We start from the raw sequence: 20,382 nt of genomic DNA on the forward strand, positions 1-20,382 counted from the left end.
GATTTTTTAATTGTTGCTTTTTTTTTAGAATATTTTTTAAAAATCTCACATACCCCTTGGCATACCTTCAAGTACCCCCAGGGGTACGCGTACCCCCATTTGAGAACCACTGCTATATCCTATCGAATCATCCATACTTTTATTATTTTGTAATGCGGAAAGTTAGAAAATGTATGGTCAGGTGAAATTAGTCAAACATACAACAGTTGTAGGTATTAAAAACAAACATGAATTATTAACTTTTTACAATGGATTTATGCTGTTAAGTGAAAGTGGAGTGGCTGTTTTTTGGTGCCATCTAGTGGTCATAACTTAAGTTTATGATGCACTGAACTGGAAGATTACAATGATGCAAACACGTTTGTTACTGAATACTTTCGAAGACATTTCTGCTTTGGAGACCTTGTATCTATAAGTAATATGAAGCTTTAGTATTTGATACTTGTTTTATTGACTAATGTTGGGATTTAGACTGCACTTTTGTTCAATTAATTATCTTTAAACTTGTGACAATCTAGAGGCACGTCACCATTTCATTTCGATTTTTTGGAGTGACCAGTCAAATCATTTCATAAAATGTTATGTGGTATATGAATTATAATAAAACCTTTTCAAAACAGATTCCAGATTACAAAAGCTCCTCTTGGCTGCTTATGTATGACTTAAAAGCGCCATGTTGGCCTAAAACATCGTCAAAGTACAAAGCAATCTGCGATACTTTAGAAATACAATTCTACAAAAGCGAAAACTAAATATCAATAATAGCAACAGTATTAGTAATAATATAAATAATAGTTTAATGTTTTGTACGAAAAAAAAGTCAAGAAAGTTTTAATTGATTTATGAACATTTAAATCGATTTGGAATCGGAATGAATAAAAGTCAAGATTTGGATGTGTATGGATTTTTTGGACCACCTACTTATTACGTATGTTTAGCTTGTGTGCTATTGTGTGCTGAGCTGTTCTATAGCTGCTCGCTCCTAGTAGCCTATAGCCCACCATGTTTACCTTTTGTAAATGACTTCACTAAAATACAAGACAAGACCAACTTTGTGTGCTTGTTGTTGGACATTTAGACGTTCACTGGCTGTCCAGTTTTAAAAAAGGAAACATGCTGCAGGACCGATCTTGACATTTAGACGTTCACTGGCTGCCCAGTTTTAAAAAAAGGAAACACGCTGCAGGACCGATGCAATAATTTGTATTTTTGCTGATATCTGAATTATATTCAATATCAAACATTTAACAAAGCAATAACATCATTCAACTTAAAAAGAAATACAAAAAAAATGATCGACAGGTAGAGACGGAAACATAACATATCTTGAACAATATATTTTATTCATATAAACTACATTTAATGAAATAATACCTTTTTTATTTGTAATTTATTTTAGTTTGAGTATTTGTGTGATACATACATTCTGTAATTATATATTAAATGTACTATAAGATAATATATATTTTATATGTACTAAATTATTTTTGTTAAAAAAGGTCGTCACGTATCCTATTGTTGCTAAAGAATCAGATAAATATAGCGGAGTGATGACATAAAACATAAGCTTTGTCTTCTTTCTGCTCCTATTCGGACACACGCCATTTTATTTTTTGTTTGTTTGTTGTGATAAAATTAATATTAAAAATATTATCATATGCACAATTCGACATAAGCTTTCAATAGAAGCTCTACAGCAGGGGTCACCAACGCGGTGCCCGCGGGCACCAGGTAGTCCGTAAGGACCAGATGAGTAGCCCGCTGGCCTGTTCTAAAAATAGCAGCACTTACCAGTGAGCTGCATCTATTTTTTAAATATTATTTATTTACTAGCAAGCTGGTCTTGCTTTGCTCAAGATTTTTAATTCTAAGAGGGACAAAACTCAAATAGAATTTGAAAATCCAGGAAAATATTTTAAAGACTCGGTCTTCACTTGTTTAAATAAATTCATTTATTTTTTTACTTTGCTTCTTAAAACTTTCAGAAAGACAATTTTAGAGAAAAAATACAACCTTAAAAATGATTTTAGGATTTTTAAACACATATACCTTTTTACCTTTTAATTTCCTTCCTCTTCTTTCCTGACAATTTAAATCAATGTTCAAGTATTTTTTTTTTATTGTAAAGAACAATAAATACATTTTTATTTAATTCTTAATTTTTGCTTCTGTTTTTTCGACGAAGAATATTTGTGAATGATTTCTTCAAACTTATTATGATTAAAATTCAAAATAATTATTCTGGCAAATCTAGAAAATCTGTAGAATCAAATTTAAATCTTATTTTAAAGTCTTTTGAATTTATTTTAAGATTTTTGTTCTGGAAAATCTAAAAGAAAAAATGATTTGTCTTTGTTAGAAATATAGCTTGGTCCAATTTGTTATATATTCTAACAAAATGCAGATTGTATTTTAACCTATTTAAAACATTTCATCAAAATTTAAAAATGATTCTTAATCAGGAAAAATTACTAATGATGTTCCATAAATAATTTTTTTAATAATTCGAATTAGCTAGTTTTTTTCTTCTTTTTTTCGGTTGAATTTTTAATTTCAAAGAGTCGGAATTGAAGATAAAAAATTTATATTTTTTTCCTGTTTTCTCCTCTTTTAAACCGTTCATTAAGTGTTTTTTTTTCATCATTTATTCTCTACAAAAAACCTCCGTAAATGGAAAAAAAAATGTACGTCGGAATGACAGACAGAAATACCCATTTTATACATATATATATATATATATATATATATATATATATATATATAGGGACGGCGTGGCGCAGTGGGGAGAGTGGCCGTGCGCAACCCGAGCGTCCCTGGTTCACCCTTGCTCCTGATGTGTGCTGGTTGGCGCCTTGCATGGCAGCTCCCTCCATCAGTGTGTGAATGTGTGTGTGAATGGGTAAATGTGGAAGTAGTGTCAAAGCGCTTTGAGTACCTTGAAGGTAGAAAAGCGCTATACAAGTACAACCCATTTATCATTTATATATATTGTAACGGGTTGAGTTAAGGGGAGATGTTAATGTTAATGTGTCAACTTTCACGTACTTAGTTTCATGTACTGTTCTATGACACTGAAGTTTACAGAGTGCCAGTGAAGGCAACATGTTCAGAGTTGCATGCTGGGGGTTGCCTGTGATTGGGTGAGGGGATAGGAGGGAGAGTGCTGTGATGTTGGGATGCGGAAGTGAAGAGGTCGGAGGTTTTAGAGCGGGAGAGACAGACGCACGAGAGATAAGTTTAGCAATACTAGAGAGATATAAAAATGTGCCTTTGGCGGTGATTACGCCCCACAGTAGCCTGTTACGTGTCTAACAATAAAGACAGCAAGTGTACTACGCCTCTCAACTGGTTTTTGTGGAAACGCTACACTGGTGTCAGAAGAAAAAAAAGACGGTGAGAAGAGAAAAGGGACGCTACACACCACCGTTACACACGTGTGGACACAGAAGGACGGAGGACACAGCGTCCACACTCCGGTGAGAAATGGAGTACAAAAAAAAAGTCAAGCGGGAGGAGGGAGCCGGGGTGCCGGAGCGATACGGCGCTCTCGGAGGCTGGGATGCGGCTGAGAGAGAGAGGGTGAGGAGAACGACTGCTCAGATGGCCGCTGATGCCGGGTTCAGCTCCTCCGCCCGTCTCGGAGCTGGACGTGCCGCAGGTGGAGAGCCAGCCGCCGTCAGGACGGAAAATGTCGCCCCGCCCTCGGTGAAAACCCCCAGGTATGATGGCAAGGCTGACTGGGAAGCTTTTCACGCCCAGTTCGAACTGTTAGCCCGGGCCGGCAGGTGGTCCACAGAAATGAAAGCTCTTCAGCTAGCTATGTGCCTCACCGGTGATGCTCTGTCAAGCCTGCTGCTGCTGAGCCCAGAAGACAGGAGTGACTATGATGCTTTAGTGGGAGCATTAAAGAGGAGGTTTGGACAATGTTCCGCGGCTAGCTTACTTCGCTCCGACCTGTGCAGCCGACAGAGACGGGCCGGGGAGCCATTAAGAGATCTCGCCAATGACATTGAAGGGCTGGTCCACCGCACCTACGCCCACATGCCCCCCGCCATACAGAGTGAATTAGCTCGTGACCATTTCCTGCAGGCGCTGTCACCGGGCGACCTGCGTATTCAAACGCTGCTGGCTCACCCCAAGTCCCTCCTGGAGGCTTTGGAGCTGGCTTCAGAGAGAGAGATGCTGGGTGCTGGCCCCCCCACCTCCACGCTGGACAATGCACTGAGGGTGAGGGCCGCGAGCGTACCTGAAAGGGTCGACACAGCGCCTGCCTGGGCGGAGGAACTGACGCAGCTGGTGCGGGCTGCTTCGCTACGGGGAGAACAGCGCCCCTGGGGGCGCACAAGGGTCTGCTGGGCGTGCGGAAAACCTGGCCATCTGGCCCGGCAGTGCCCCAACGCCCCTAAAGACCAGGGAAACGACGCGGGGAACGCATAGCCGGGACGGTGCGGTTCCCCGGGACAGCGTCCCAACCCCGAACGGGCGGGGATACAACACTGGAGGATACAGGGGGCCAACAGGTGCAGGTCGTGATGCTGGGCCGGACTGGGACGGGGAACTGTTGGTACGCCCCAGTGACATTCGGGGAGACATGCTGCTCTGCACTGGTGGACACGGGTTCGTCAGCCACCCTGGTAAGACCCGATGTGCTGGGAAGAGGAACCACAGTCTGGCCCACCTTAGTGAAGCTCCAGACGGTCACCGGGGACCGGGCCCCCATGGTGGGGGAGGCGGTGGAGACTGTGGGGGTGGGGAGAGAGATGGTTCGCTGCCCAGTGTGGGTCGCGGACCTGGAGGACTGCATACTAGTGTTGGATGTTCTTGAACTGATGGACTGTGTTATTAACACCAGGAGGGGAACGCTTACATTCCCAGACGGACATGTCGTACAGATGTCAAGACAACCATCCCGGCCGAACTACAACACTGCTCACGCGGTCGCGGTGCGGACGACACAGGTGACATCAAGCATGGCTGCAGGCCCTGTCTTCCTCTGTGAGCCGACCACACCGCCCCCCTCCTCACCCGCCACAAAACCACATCGACCCACCACAATTCCAGCCCGCGACTGCAACCCCCCCTACAGGCCGCCCGAGCTGCCTTCCACCACGCCCACCGCAAATCCCCACGGTCGCCCAACACCTGCCACACCGCCTGACAGTGAAGAGAGAGTCGCGGCCGTGAGAGAGGTGTGGCAGAAGAACTGTGACGGACTGACTCACATCGAACAGGGGTTGCTGTGGCAGCTCCTGCTGGAGTATAAAGACTGTTTCTCACTATCGGAGGATGACGTGGGGCAAACTGATCTAATCCGGCACGACATTGACACAGGGGATGCCCCGCCCATTAGAATGAGGCCCCGACGCCTTCCCCTGGCCCGACAGGCGGCAGCAGACAAAGCATTACAGGACATGCAGCGAGCAGGACTCATCGAACCCTCCACCAGCCCTTGGGCCGCCCCAGTAGTCATGGTGCCTAAAAAGTCCAAAGAAGACTGGCGGTTTTGTGTGGACTTCAGACCACTCAACAACGTAACAAGAAAAGACTCTTACCCCCTCCCACGAATCGACGAGGCCCTGGATACAGTGGCTGGGTCTTCCTGGTTCACCTCACTAGATCTGCGCAGCGGATACTGGCAGGTTCCCCTCACCCCCGCGGCCAGGCCCAAGACCGCCTTCATCACCAACGGGGGCTTATGGCAGTTCAAGGTCCTTCCATTTGGCCTCTGTAACGCACCCGCTACATTCGAGAGACTAATGGACAGGGTGCTGGCTGGGATCCCCCGCCAGGAGTGTGTCGTTTATCTAGACGACATCCTGGTCCACCGGGTATCGTTTGAGACAGGCCTCAGGAGCCTCAGGCGCGTGCTGGAGAGAGTGGCAGCAGCAGGACTGAGGCTGCACCCCCAGAAGTGCTGCTTTATGAGACGGGAGGTCAGGTTCCTGGGTCACAGGCTGGGGGCTGGCGGCGTCAGCACCATGGAAGAGAAAGTGCAGACTGTGCAGGACTGGCCCACCCCCAGCTCTATCTCCGAACTGAAGAGCTTCACAGGGCTGACCTCCTACTACAGGAGGTTCGTGAGGGGTTTCTCCAGCATAGCTGCGCCCCTGTTCCGGCTACAGCGGCCGAAAGAAAAGCTTGTCTGGACAGAGGAGTGCCAGACAGCGTTCACCTCACTTAAGAAGGCCCTCCTGGAGGCCCCGATTCTTGTTCCCCCTGACCCCACCATGCCCTTCGTGCTTGACACGGACGCCAGCAACGTCGGCACGGGGGCCGTGCTGTCCCAGGTGACCCCCGAAGGGGAAAGAGTGGTTGCGTACTATAGTGGGACATTCAATAAGCACGAACGTCGTTACTGCGTCACCAGGCGGGAACTCCTTGCCGTGGTCAGTGCTATCAAACATTTCAAATATTACCTCGGGGGCCTCCACTTCACAATTAGGACCGACCACGCAGCCTTACAGTGGCTCATGTCCTTCAGGGAGCCGGAGGGCCAGCTGGCACGCTGGATCGAACTGTTACAGTCGTACGACTTCACCATGGTCTACAGGCCGGGGAAACAACATGGGAATGCGGACGCACTTTCCCGCCGACCCTGCGCCGCCGACAACTGCCGCTACTGTGAGAAAAGAGAGACACGAGAAAGCGAGCAGCAGCAAGACGAGGTGAAATGTGCGGCGGTGGGACTAACAGCTGTGGACACAGCAGAGTGGAGGCTCAAACAGGAAGAGGACAATGACATCAGACCGGTGCTCACGTGGACGACAGCTCAACGTCGACCCCCATGGGGAGAAGTTGGGCTTTGCTCCAGGGCCACGAAGGGGCTTTGGAATATGTTCTCAAACCTGCGTGTGTGTGATGGGGTGCTTCAGAGGGGGTGGAGGGAGGCTGCTACAGGAGAGACACTGTGGCAGGTGGTCGTACCCAGGGCCCTACGCGAAACAGTGTTACAGGCAGTGCACGGAACTCCCGGCTCTGGTCACTTCGGGGTTGGCAAAACACTCCGCCGCCTACGTCAGGGGTTTTACTGGGGGCAGCATGGGCGGGACGTGAAGGACTAATGCCGCCGCTGTGACAGCTGCACGGCGCGTAAAGGCCCCACCGACAGATCGCGCGCCCAGCTTCAACAGTTCCCAGCGGGCTGCCCCATGGAGAGAGTGGGGATCGACGTTCTCGGACCCTTTCCCCGCTCGGAGAGAGGTAACCGTTATATCCTCACGGCCATGGATTACTTCACTAAGTGGCCAGAAGCATACTGCCTGCCGGACCAAGAGGCAGGAACCATAGTGGATGCACTGGTGGAGGGGATGTTTAGCAGACTTGGGGTCCCCGAAGTCATCCACACAGACCAGGGAAGGAACTTCGAGTCCCGCGTATTTACGGCCATGTGTGAACAACTGGGCTCCCACAAGACACGCACTACACCCCTCCACCCGCAGAGCGACGGACTGGTCGAAAGATTCAACCGCACGTTGGCGCAGCAGCTGGCCATAGTGACAGCCAAACACCAACGTGACTGGGACACTCATGTCCCCCTGGTGTTGATGGCGTACCGGTCCGCCGCCCAAGACTCCACCTCCTGCTCCCCGGCCCTTCTCATGCTCGGCAGGGAGATCAGGACCCCGGCTGAGCTGATGGTGGGCAAGCCGCCCGACAGCCCAGCGGAACCCCCGGGGCCCGAATATGCCAGGAAGCTGCAGGACCGCCTAGAGTCTGCTCACGAGTTCGCCAGAGAGCAGTTAAGGAGCGCAGGAGCAAGACAAAAGAGGAACTTAGACGTGCATGCCAAAGGGCGACATTTTAGTACTGGAGAACTGGTCTGGGTGTTCAGCCCCTTGAGACAGAAGGGCAGGTGCCCGAAGCTGGACAGTAAGTGGGTGGGACCCTGCAGGGTCCTAGAGAGACTAGGTGAGGTCGTGTATCGAGTACAGCTGCCACCAAGAGGTAGAAAAGTTGCCATACACCGTGACAGACTGGCCCCCTACCGGGGCACGGCCGTTCCCCCGGGACAAGGGGGCAGAACGCGAGACAGCTTGGACACTACCCCAGACACTCCCCACGCCCCCACCAATGGACTGTCTTCCCCCCACTCCACCATCAATGGACCGTCCCCCCCCCACCCCACCACCAATGGACAGCTGCTTTCCACTTCCGCACCAAGGGACCTGTCCTGTCTGACCCCCCCCATAATGGACTGTTAACCCCCCACCCTGTGCCTATCTCGGGACCCCTTTCCCCCCCACGGCGCCTCCGGAGAGACGTCAGACCTCCCAGGCACCTGAGAGACTTTGTGTGCTCCCTCGGGGGCGAGGGACTTTGAAGAGGGGGTGTCGTGTAACGGGTTGAGTTAAGGGGAGATGTTAATGTTAATGTGTCAACTTTCACGTACTTAGTTTCATGTACTGTTCTATGACACTGAAGTTTACAGAGTGCCAGTGAAGGCAACATGTTCAGAGTTGCATGCTGGGGGTTGCCTGTGATTGGGTGAGGGGATAGGAGGGAGAGTGCTGTGATGTTGGGATGCGGAAGTGAAGAGGTCGGAGGTTTTAGAGCGGGAGAGACAGACGCACGAGAGATAAGTTTAGCAATACTAGAGAGATATATAAATGTGCCTTTGGCGGTGATTACGCCCCACAGTAGCCTGTTACGTGTCTAACAATAAAGACAGCAAGTGTACTACGCCTCTCAACTGGTTTTTGTGGAAACGCTACAATATGTATATATATATATATATATACACACATATATATATATATATTGATTGGATTATCCAGAGAATAGTGCTCGATACCGTGGTAGAGCGCAATATGTAGGTGTGGGAAAAATCACAAGACTACTTCATCTCTACAGAACTGTTTCATGAGGGGTTCCCTACATATGTGTATATATATATATATATATATATATATATATATATATATATATATATACATATATATGTTTTTTTTTTGTTTTTTTTTTCCTGAAGGATCTTTCCTGAAGGAATCAATTGCGTACTATCTATCTATATAGATTTATTTATTAAAGGTAAATTGAGAAAATTGGCTATTTCTGGCAATTTTTTTAAGTGTGTATCAAACTGGTAGCCCTTCGCATTAATCAGTACCCAAGAAGTAGCTCTTGGTTTCAAAAAGGTTGGTGACCCCTGCTCTACAGGTTATTGCCATTTTTACCCTGACTTGACACAATATGTTTCTAAGACTGGACACGTCTGATGTGAACAAGAGAAGTGATGATCCTAGGATGTTGTAACCACACTCAATGTCAGTGTTGATTGACAGTAACTAGGTAATAGTAACATTAACAAGGTGTTTGTGTTTCCAGGGCCTCTCATGGATTACTTGCCCAGCTGGCAGAAGATATACTTCTACAATTGGGGATAAAAGTCACCACTTCCAACCAAAGGAACTCTTGAGAAGTCAGTTTTTAATCTGTTTGTCCTTTACCTTCGAGCTGAACACTTTTTTATTGCGACTGGGAACGCGTCACATCATTCTTTTCAAGCCCTTAGCATTTGACAAAGTACGCAGGCGAAGTGGAGAATGTGCCAGCGGAAAAAAAGATGACAGATCTTGTTGTACCTTTTTCTAGACTGGAAAACATCTCAACAATTCATCTTACACAATAAACCGATTTCATGATGAAGACAGGTTTGTGTTCAACTGGGACAGACTTGTGAAACTGCAAAAGCAGGTTTGCTGTGCGTGTGTTGGAAGCCATCAATTATTTACCTCAGACTTTTGTAAGGCCAAAAAAAAAAGTGGTCTTAGTCTAGAAACATGTACACACACCGTTTCCATAAAAGTTGGGAAATTGTGTTAGATGTAAATATAAACGGAATACAATGATTTGCAAATCCTATTCAACCCGTATTCAGTTGAATGGCCTACAAATACAAGATATTTGATGTTCAAACTCATAAACTAATGAATTATATTTATATAGCACTTTTCTCAAGTGACTCAAAGCGCTTTACATAGTGACACCCAATATCTAAGTTACATTTAAACCAGTGTGGGTGGCACTGGGAGCAGGTGGGTAAAGTGTCTTGCCCAAGGACACAACGGCAGTCTCTAGGATGGCACAAGCTGGAATCGAACCTGCAACCCTCAAGTTGCTGGCACCGCCACTCTACCAACCGAGCTATGCTATATAAATAAACTTTATTTTTTTTGCAAATAATAATAAACTTAGAATTTCATGGCTGCAACACGTGCCAAAGTAGTTGGGAAAGGGCATGTTCACACGTGTGTTACATCACCTTTTCTTTTAACAACACTCAATAAACGTTTAGGAACTGAGGAAACTAATTGTTGAAGCTTTGAAAGTGGAATTCTTTACCATTCTTGTTTTACGTAGAGCTTCAGTCGAAATACGTCTCCGCTGTCGTATTTTACGCTTCATAATGCGCCACACATTTTTGATGGGAGACAGGTCTGGACTGCAGGCGGGCCAGGAAATGACCCGCACTCTTTTTTTTACGAAGCCTTGCTGTTGTAACACGTGCTGAATGTGGCTTGGCATTGTCTTGTTGAAATAAGCAGGGGCGTCCATGAAAAAGACGGCCCTTAGATGGCAGCATATGTTTTTCCAAAACCTGTTCCAAAACCTTGAAAAAGTGTGATATATATATATATATATATATATATATATATATATATATATATTAGACTGACCATACGTCCTCCCTTCCCCAGACATGTCGTCTTTTGCGGGGCTGTCCGGGCGGAGTTTCTTAAATGCCTCAAATGTATTTTCAATATACGTCCAGGGTTAAGAAGGGGTTAAAAACAAAACAAATTGTGAAGGTGTGCACACGCAGCAGCATTCGTGAGGGAGGAGCAGAGACAGAGAGAGGGAGAGAGTTATTATTAACGTGCATGCGTTGCCAGGCTCTGTTTTTTATTGATAGATTTATCAGATTTAATGTTTTATATTGTTCTGGCGACTTGTCCAGGGTGTAAACCGCCTTCCGCCCGATTGTAGCCAGCGCCCCCCGTGACCCCAAAAGGGAATAAGCGGTAGAAAAATGGATGGATGGATATTGTTCTATATTATCTATAGCAGGGGTGTCAAAAGTGTGGCTTGGAGGCCATTTGCGGCCCACAGCTAATGTTTTAAACGCCCATGGCACATTTTAAAGATAATATTAAAATAAACAAAAACATAACAAAAGTGAAATAAAAAAGCTTACAGGTGAAATGTCATTTAGAAAAAGTTGCAATGTTGACTAATAAAACAAAACTGTTTTTTTTCCCGTTCAACTTGTCATTTCTCAAAACATAATATTGAATCAAAATCAATGTTATTATGAATTATTGACCTATCAAAGCTGTGATGAGGTGGCGACTTGTCCAGGGTGTACGCCGCCTTCCGCCTGAATACAGCTGAGATAGGCACCAGCACCCCTTGCCACCCCAAAAAGGGACAAGTGGTCGAAAATGGATGGATGGATGACCTATCCAAGGTACGTCACATCAAATATTCCACTTTGAAAAATATTTTTGGTGGAAAATTTTGCATATTTTGTGTTTGCCATAAAAAATAAAAACAAAACATAGTTTTGTTTGACAAAAAGGGCGGAAAATAAACAACATAAAAAAAAGAAAACATTTTGAAATGAGTAATAAATGTGAAGTTGATGTAGACTCCAGAGATTTAAGCGTTATATATAAAATGTATGTATGCCCTGGCACACCATTATCATTTCATGACCCAAGCAAAACATTTTTCACACTTATACTGAAATAAATACACCTACAACTTATTAAATAAAAACATGGAAAAAACTTCAGCAGCGGTAAAGTTTGGATCCATGAAGGAAAGAAAAAAGCGAATGAATGTTTATATCTGAATACATTTACATATGCATACACATTTGTCTTCTTTTTATATTATTTCTTTTAATGTCCTCTTTTGCGGGGCTGTCCGGGTGGAGTTTCTTAAATGCCTCAAATGTATTTTCAGTGTACGTCCAGGGTTAAGAAGGGGTTTGAAACAAAACAAATTGTGAAGGTGTGCACACGCAGCAGCATTTGTGAGGACAACCTTTTTCCAAAACACAACATATAAATGTGAGATATAACAGGACAATGCATACGTTTATCATTTGTTTTCAAAACGCTTACAAAAAAGTGGGACCCCATTTTGAAAATTCCTAGCGCCATCACTGCTGTCAACAGAGGAGAAAATATGATTTATTTAGATAAATATATTATTTATGAAGCAAGTTGAAGTATAATTGGCAAATGTTCACCTAGTCCCGGCCTTGGCGTGCTGCCCGCCTTGGCACGCATATTCGTGTCCTCTTTTTGGCATTTTACAATATGGTCAGCCTAATATATATAATATATATACATATACAAATATATATATTCTCCGTCAGTCCTCTTCTGGGTCGTCTGGCGCTTGAGGCAAAGCAGGGAGTTTCCACCTGGCTCTGTCAGCCGCTATTCTTAGGGCAGTCTTGAAATAGCAGTAGAGTTGCCCATGCCTTGGGCACTAATGCACCCCAATACCATCACAGATGCTGGCTTTTGAACTTTGCGTCAATAACAGTCTGGATGGTTCGCTTCCCATTTGGTCCGGATGACACAATGTCAAATATTTCCAAAAACAATTTGAAATGTGGACTCGTCAGACCACAGAACACTTTTCCACTTTGCATTTGTCCATTTTAGATGATCTCAGGCCCAGAGAAGCCGGCAGCGTTTCTGGATGTTGTTGATAAATGGCTTTCGCTTTGCATAGTAGAGCTTTAACTTGCACTTACAGATGTAGCGACGAACTGTATTTAGTGACAGTGGTTTTCTGAAGTGACAGTGGTTTTCTGAAGTGTTCCTGAGCCCCTGTGGTGATATCCTTTAGAGATTGATGTCGGTTTTTGATACAGTGCCGTCTGAAGGATCGAAAGTCTCAGTCATTCAATGTTGGTTTCCGGCCATGCAGCTTATGTGGAGTAAATTCTCCAGATTCTCTGAAACTTTTGATGATATTATGGACCATAGATGTTGAAATGTCTAAATTTCTTGCAATTGCACTTTGAGAAACGTTCTGAAACTGTTTGACTTCCTTTCTTGTGAAAGACTGAGCATTTTTAGGGAAGCTGTTTTTATACGCAATCATGGCACCCACCTGTTCCCAATAAGCCTGCACACCTGTGGGATGTTCCGTATAAGTGTTTGATGAGCATTCCTCAACTTCTCCGTCAGTCGTCTTCTGGGTCGTCTGGTGCTTGAGGCAAAGCAGGGAGTTTCCACCTGGCTCTGTCAGCCGCTATTCTTAGTGCAGTCTGGAAATAGCAGTAGAGTGGAAAAACAAGTTGCCTCCATATTGAAGCAATTATCATACATGTCTGATTTTTGACACCAAGTCTTAAAGAATTTGCGAATAAATAGATATGATCATCACGCTAGTAACCAAAGATCCCCTCCCTATCAACAAAAATGCTAATCAAATCAGACTTTGTGAGAGCCAACAACTATTCATTTTGTGAAATGATGATCCAGGATCCTTATATTTTTTAGCCCGATCACAAAGAGGCTAAGTTTAGAAGCCGAGTGATGGACGGAGGTTCATTGTGACGCTAGCATAGCAGCATTGCTAGCTGCTAAACATACAAACTAAAGATAACAAACCAGAATAAAACAAACACTTACTATAATATTTCCCCACGGATGCCAACCGATGTTCGGGTGGCATCCTGACCAGATGCCCAAACTGGCTCCTCTCGATGTGGAGGAGCAGCGGCTTTACTTTGAGCTCCTATCTCTAAGGGAGAGACCCGCCACCCGGAGGAAGAAACTCATTTCAGCCGCTTGTAACCGTGATCTCGTCCTTTCGGTAATAACCCAAAGCTCATGACCACAGGTGAGGATGGGAACGTAGATCGACCGGTAAAGCCATCAGGACCACATCATCTGCAAAAAGCAGAGACCTAATCCTGCAGCCACCAAACCGGATCCCCTCAACGCCCTGACTGCGCCTACAAATTCTATCCATAAAAGTTATGGACAGAATGGGTGACAAAGAGCAGCCTTGGCAGAGTACAACCCTCACTGGAAATGTGTCCGATTTACTGCCAACAATGCGGACCAAGCTTTGTGAGGATTCTATCGTAATCCACACAAAGGATTACAAAAAAAAAAAATCCTGCAGGAAGTGTCTTGTGGGGTCTGTTTCGCCATCTCGAGGGATGTAAAAGGGACCAGCCTGTCAGACCATGGCCACATTTGTGTACTACCGGGTAAGAGCTGCAAGAAATATAATCTAGAATTTACTTTTAGCACGTTTGTATATCCTGTACGTCCTCTATTGGATTTTCATTACCAGGGATAAAGTTGGTGGTTGCAGTGTTATTCCTCAGGACTTTGGTCTTCTTTTTGTTGACTATTAAGCCGATTGTACTGGCTGTCTGGCTTTTGTTGTGCATACTGGTACCATTGTGAAAGTAATCCAAATCTTCCAAAACTGAAGTGAGAGTCCATTGGATGCCTCTGCGCCCTCCTTTTGCGGCATCGCATCACCCAGTCAATTGGCAGGGAGCACAGTAGCGGTGACAGAATGCATCCTTGTTTCCACCCCGAATGACTGTGCCAGCTCATTATTGGGAATGTCACGGCATTTAAAGTTTTTGTAAAGAACCGTCGTCTGCTTCCCTTCGGTAACATTACCCGCCGCCATCACCTCCAATTCCACTGCTACGCAGATGACGTCCAGCTATACGTCTCCACAAAATCCATCTCCTCCGTAACTCTCTCCACCCAGACCGACTGCCTCACTGAAATCAAATCATGGATGCACTCCAACTTCCTCCAACTCAGCTGCGACAAATCTGACATGCTCATCATCGGCCCCAAATCCCTCACCAAAACTGCTCACAACTTCCACCTCTATGTCGACAACTCCACCCTGTCCCCATCCTCTCACCCACGCAACTTCAGAGTCATTCTGGACAATAACCTCTCTTTTGAACACCACGTCAACCACATCACAAGGATTGCTTTCTTCCACCTCAAAAATATTGCCCGTGTCCGTCTGTCCCTCTCCTTCCCTGCCGCTGAAACCCTGATCCATGCCTTCGTCACCTTCAGACTTGATTATTGCAACAGCATCCTCTACGGCTCATCTTCCAAAATCCTCATAACATACAACTCCAAGACACTCAAAACTCTGCCGCCCGCCTGCTCACCCACACCCGCTCCCGAGACCACATCACCCAAGTCCTTCAGAAACTCCACCGGCTCCCCGTTCCTCTCCTCACCGGATCCACTTTAAAATCCTCCTCCTCGCCCACAAAGCCCTCCACGACCAGGCCCCCTGCTACCTCACCAACCTGCTTCACCACCATAACCCTTCACGCAGACTCTGTTCCTCCGAAACGAAACCTCCTCTCCCCACCACTCAGAGCCAGGCTCCAGACCTAGGGTGATAAAGCCTTCTCCATCGCTGCTCCCACCCTCTGGAACTCTCTCCCCAAACCCATTATTGACTGCTCAGACCTTCCCTCCTTCAAAAGCCTTCTCAAAACACACCTCTTCAGATCTGCTCTTAACCTGTGATAAGTGTTCTGTGTCTTGTAATGTTCAGTGTTATGTATTTTACTATGTACTATGCATATAGTATGCGCCTGCCTTGAATTACTGCCGGGTCAAACTCGCTTCGCAAATTAATTAGCGCATGCTTACTATTACCGCCGGGTCAAACTCGTGACGTCACAAGTGACACTTCCCTGGTCATCATTTTCAAAATGGAGGAGGCTGATTTCAATACCAGTAATTTGAAGTTGCATAAAGGGAAGAAGATTAAGAGCTATTCAGTAGGATTTAAGGTCCAAGCTATTGAATACCTGTATGCTAAAAATCAATCAATCAATCAATCAATCAATGTTTACTTATATAGCCCTAAATCACTAGTGTCTCAAAGAGCTGCACAAACCACTACGACATCCTCGGTAGGCCCACATAAGGGCAAGGAAAACTCACACCCAGTGGGACATCGGTGACAATAATGACCCAGTGGGACATCGGTGACAATGATGACTATGAGAACCTTGGAGAGGAGGAAAGCCATGGATGTCGAGCGGGTCTAACATGATACTGTGAAAGTTCAATCCATAATGGATCCAACACAGTCGCAAGAGTCCAGTCCAAAGCGGATCCAACACAGCAGCGGGAGTCCCGTTCACAGCGGAGCCAGCAGGAAAACATCCCAAGCGGAGGCGGATCAGCAGCGCAGAGATGTCCCCAGCCGATACACAGGCGAGCAGTACATGGCCACTGGATCGGACCGGACCCCCTCCACAAGGGAGAGTGGGACATCAATCAATCAATCAATCAATGTTTATTTATATAGCCCCAAATCACAAATGTCTCAAAGGACTGCACAAATCATTACGACTACAACATCCTCGGAAGAACCCACAAAAGGGCAAGGAAAACTCACACCCAGTGGGCAGGGAGAATTCACATTCAGTGGGACGCCAGTGACAATGCTGACTATGAGAAACCTTGGAGAGGACCTCAGATGTGGGCAACCCCCCCCCCTCTAGGCGACCGAAAGCAATGGATGTCGAGCGGGTCTAACATGATACTGTGAAAGTTCAATCCATAGTGGCTCCAAGACAGCAGTGAGAGTCCCGTCCACAGGAAACCATCTCAAGCGGATCAGCAGCGTAGAGATGTCCCCAACCGATACAGGCGATATAGGAGAAAAAGAAAAGAAACAGCAGATCAACTGGTCTAAAAATGAGTCTATTTAAAGGCTAGAGTATACAAATTAGTTTTAAGGTGAGACTTAAATGCTTCTACTGAGGTGGCATCTCGAAAAATAACAGTAAGCACCTATGTTTTATTAGTATACCGTAGCTCCATCCATCCATCCATTTTCTACCGCTTATTCCCTTTCGGGGTCGCGGGGGGCGCTGGCGCCTATCTCAGCTACAATCGGGCGGAAGGCAGGGTACACCCTGGACCAGTCGCCAACTCATCGCAGGGCCAACACAGATAGACAGACAACATTCACACTCACATTCACACACTAGGGCCAATTTAGTGTTGCCAATCAACCTATCCCCAGGTGCATGTTTTTGGAAGTGGGAGGAAGCCGGAGTACCCGGAGGGAACCCACGCATTCACGGGGAGAACATGCAAACTCCACACAGAAAGATCCCGAGCGTGGATTTGAACCCAGGACTGCAGGACCTTCGTATTGTGAGGCAGACGCATTAACCCCTCTGGCCACCGTGAAGCCCAGCTGCGTGTGTCAAATATGAGTCATTAAGTGACTCCCGCCTCCTGGTGGTAGAGGGCGCTAGTGATCCTTCCTGCGACTACTCGGCTGCAGAAGAAGTGACAATGAGTGACGTGATATGTGCTGGGACGGATATGACGCGGGGGGTGCACGACGGACCTTTTACGATGTAACACTCCTATGCTGGCTATGTAAACACCCGGGCTGAAATAAAGCATGTTCCAGTCCTAAATACCCAATGTATTATTTATACAATAACACTTCATGGTGGCAGCGGTGGGATAAAGAGATCACCCACGGAGTAGAACGGGAGGGGGAGTTGTACGAGGGTAATTCTGTCGTCGCCCGCACTTGAGGAGCCGAACTAACTGATAGCAGCGGTCTGATAGCAGTTTTCTAATCTGGACTTTCAATCGAAGCAGGAGGTAATAAAGGAAGATCTCCATCGATACAGAGAGACTTTTAAAACTGAAGAAAGATAAGGAAGACTTCTATAAACTCCTCTCCAAGGTTCTCATAGTCATCATTGTCACTGGCGTCCCACTGGGTGTGAGTTTTCCTTGCCCTTATGTGGGTTCTTCCGAGGATGTCATAGTCGTAGTGGTCTGTACAGTCCTTTGAGACATTTTTGATTTAGGGCTATATAAATAAACATTGATTGATTGATCGGGTACTCCGGCTTCCTCCCACCTCCAAAGACATACACCTGGGGATAGGTTGATTGGCAACACTAAATTGGCCCTAGTGTGTGACTGTGAGTGTGAATGTTGTCTATCTGTGTTGGCCCTGCGATGAGGTGGCGACTTGTCCAGGGTGTACCCCGCCTTCCGCCCGATTGTAGCTGAGATAGGCGCCAGCGCCCCCCGCGACCCCGTTAAGGACAAGCGGTAGAAAATGGATGGATGGATGATTGATTGATTGATTGATAAACAAGTTATCGATGCTTTTGATCAGAAGGAGCTGGCATGGACTTAATTTAAAGGGAAAGGTAAGACCATAATAAAGTTTATTTATTAAATGTGCTTTTCATGATGGTATCCTTACATCACACTCAAATTTTTACTGCATGCCTTTGGTAAGTACCAGAGTGAGAAGAGGTTTTAAAATAATTAGCGCATGCTTACCTTTACCGCATGCCTTTGGTAAGCGCAGGAGTGAGAAGAGGTTAAAACCTAATTAATTAGCGCCCCGGCGGCAATTGAAGGAAATATGGTACCCTGAAAAGCGCTATACCAAATTAAATGTATTATTATTATTATTATTATTATTATTATTAAAGAGACTGGACTTGGAGAAGGCATTCGACCGTGTCCCTAGAGTAGTCCTTTGGGAAGTGCTCAGAGAGTATGGGGTATCGGACTGTCTGATTGTGGCGGTCCGCTCCCTGTATGATCAGTGTCAGAGCTTGGTCCGCATTGCCGGCAGTAAGTCGGACACGTTTCCAGTGAGGGTTGGACTCCGCCAAGTCTGCCGTTTTTCACCGATTCTGTTCATAACTTTGATGGACAGAATTTCTAGGCACAGTCAGGACGTTGAAGGGATCTGGTTTGGCTGCTGCAGGATTAGGTCTGTGCTTTTTGCAGATGTGGTCCTGATGGCTTCATCTGGCCAGGATCTCCAGCTCTCACTGGATCGGTTCGCAGCAGAGTGCGAAGCGACCGGGATGAGAATCGGCACCTCCAAGTCAGAGTCCATGGTTCTCGCCCGGAAAAGGGTGGAGTGCCATCTCCGGGTTGGGGAGGAGACCCTGCCCCAAGTGGAGGAGTTCAAGTACCTCGGAGTCTTGTTCACGAGTGAGGGAAGAGTGGATCGTGAGATCGACAGGCGGATCGGTGCGGCGTCTTCAGTGATGCGGATGCTGTATCGATCCGTTGTAGTGAAGAAGGAGCTAAATCGGAAGGCAAATCTCTCAATCTACTGGTCGATCTACGTTCCCTGTCCCACCTATGGTTATAAACTTTGGGTTATGACCAAAAGGACAAGATCATGGGTACAAGCGGCCGAAATGAGTTTCCTCCGCCGGGTGGCGGGGCTCTCCCTTAGAGATAGGCTGAGAAGCTCTGGCATCCGGGAGGAGCTCAACGTAAAGCCACTGCTCCTCCACATGGAGAGGAGCCAGATGAGGTGGTTCGGGCATCTGGTCAGGATGCCACCCGAACGCCTCCCCAGGGAGGTGTTTGAACCACGTCCAACCGGTAGGAGGCCACGGGGACACGTTGGGGGAGACTATGTCTCCCGGCTGGCCTGGGAACGCCTTGGAATCCCCCGGGAAGAGCTGGACGTAGTGGCTGGGGAGAGGAAAGTTGGGGATTCTCTAATTAGGCTGCTGCCACCGCAACCCGACCTCGGATAAGCGGAGGAAAAGTGTTTCTTCATAGTGTAAATATTCTTCCTAAACATTCCTAATACTTTAAAAGTTAAAGCAATAATGTTGTGGGTATAAGTGATGTGTTGTTTGAAGTAATTTTTATGCACAATTTTGTCAATTAAGGAGTAGAGCGTCGACTGTGTAAATTGTTTGGTCGTGTTTACGCATGGTAAGTACACCACACAGGAGCAGATATCAGTCTGCCAGAACGCTGAGTCCTGTGTGTGTGTGTGTTTCGTGTTTCCAACACAGGTGTGTGGATTTGTGCATTATTTTTTTTTTCTGATAAAACGTTTTTGTTAATGTAATTCAATTTATTATTATTTCTTTATGAATGAATGTTTGTTACTTCCTCTTCTTTCGGACTTTTGAATGAGAAGGAGCTGATATCAGTCCGCCAGAAAGTTGAGACATGTGTATGTTTCGTGTTTCCAACACAGGTTACCAATAAATAATGACACGACGGCATGGTGAAGTGTCTTTTATTTAAAAAAAAACTACACAACGTAGAATAGGACTCACTACACATATACAAACCCCGTTTCCATATGAGTTGGGAAATTGTGTTAGATGTAAATATAAACAGAATACAATGATTTGCAAATCATTTTCAACCCATATTCAGTTGAATGCACTACAAAGACAACATATTTGATGTTCAAACTGATAAACTTTTTTGCAAATAATCATTAACTTTAGAATTTGATGCCAGCGGCACGTGACAAAGAAGTTGGGAAAGGTGGCAATAAATACTGATAAAGTTG

The 20,382-nt window shown here is 46.0% G+C and overlaps 1 protein-coding gene across 1 annotated transcript in view; it reads left to right on the plus strand.

Moving 5' to 3' along the window:
- pex16 (peroxisomal biogenesis factor 16) overlaps nt 1-9,645 on the plus strand; it is a 64,828-nt gene extending 55,183 nt beyond the window's left edge. The window contains exon 11 of the mRNA XM_061887735.1: nt 9,325-9,645. Within this exon, the coding sequence (XP_061743719.1) occupies nt 9,325-9,383 (59 nt within the window). The 3' untranslated portion in view covers nt 9,384-9,645. The remainder of the gene's footprint in view (nt 1-9,324) is intronic.
- The last annotated feature ends 10,737 nt before the right edge of the window (nt 9,646-20,382 follow it).

This window comes from Nerophis ophidion, linkage group LG25, assembly GCF_033978795.1.
Source record: "Nerophis ophidion isolate RoL-2023_Sa linkage group LG25, RoL_Noph_v1.0, whole genome shotgun sequence".
NCBI classification, from domain to species: Eukaryota; Metazoa; Chordata; class Actinopteri; order Syngnathiformes; family Syngnathidae; genus Nerophis; species Nerophis ophidion.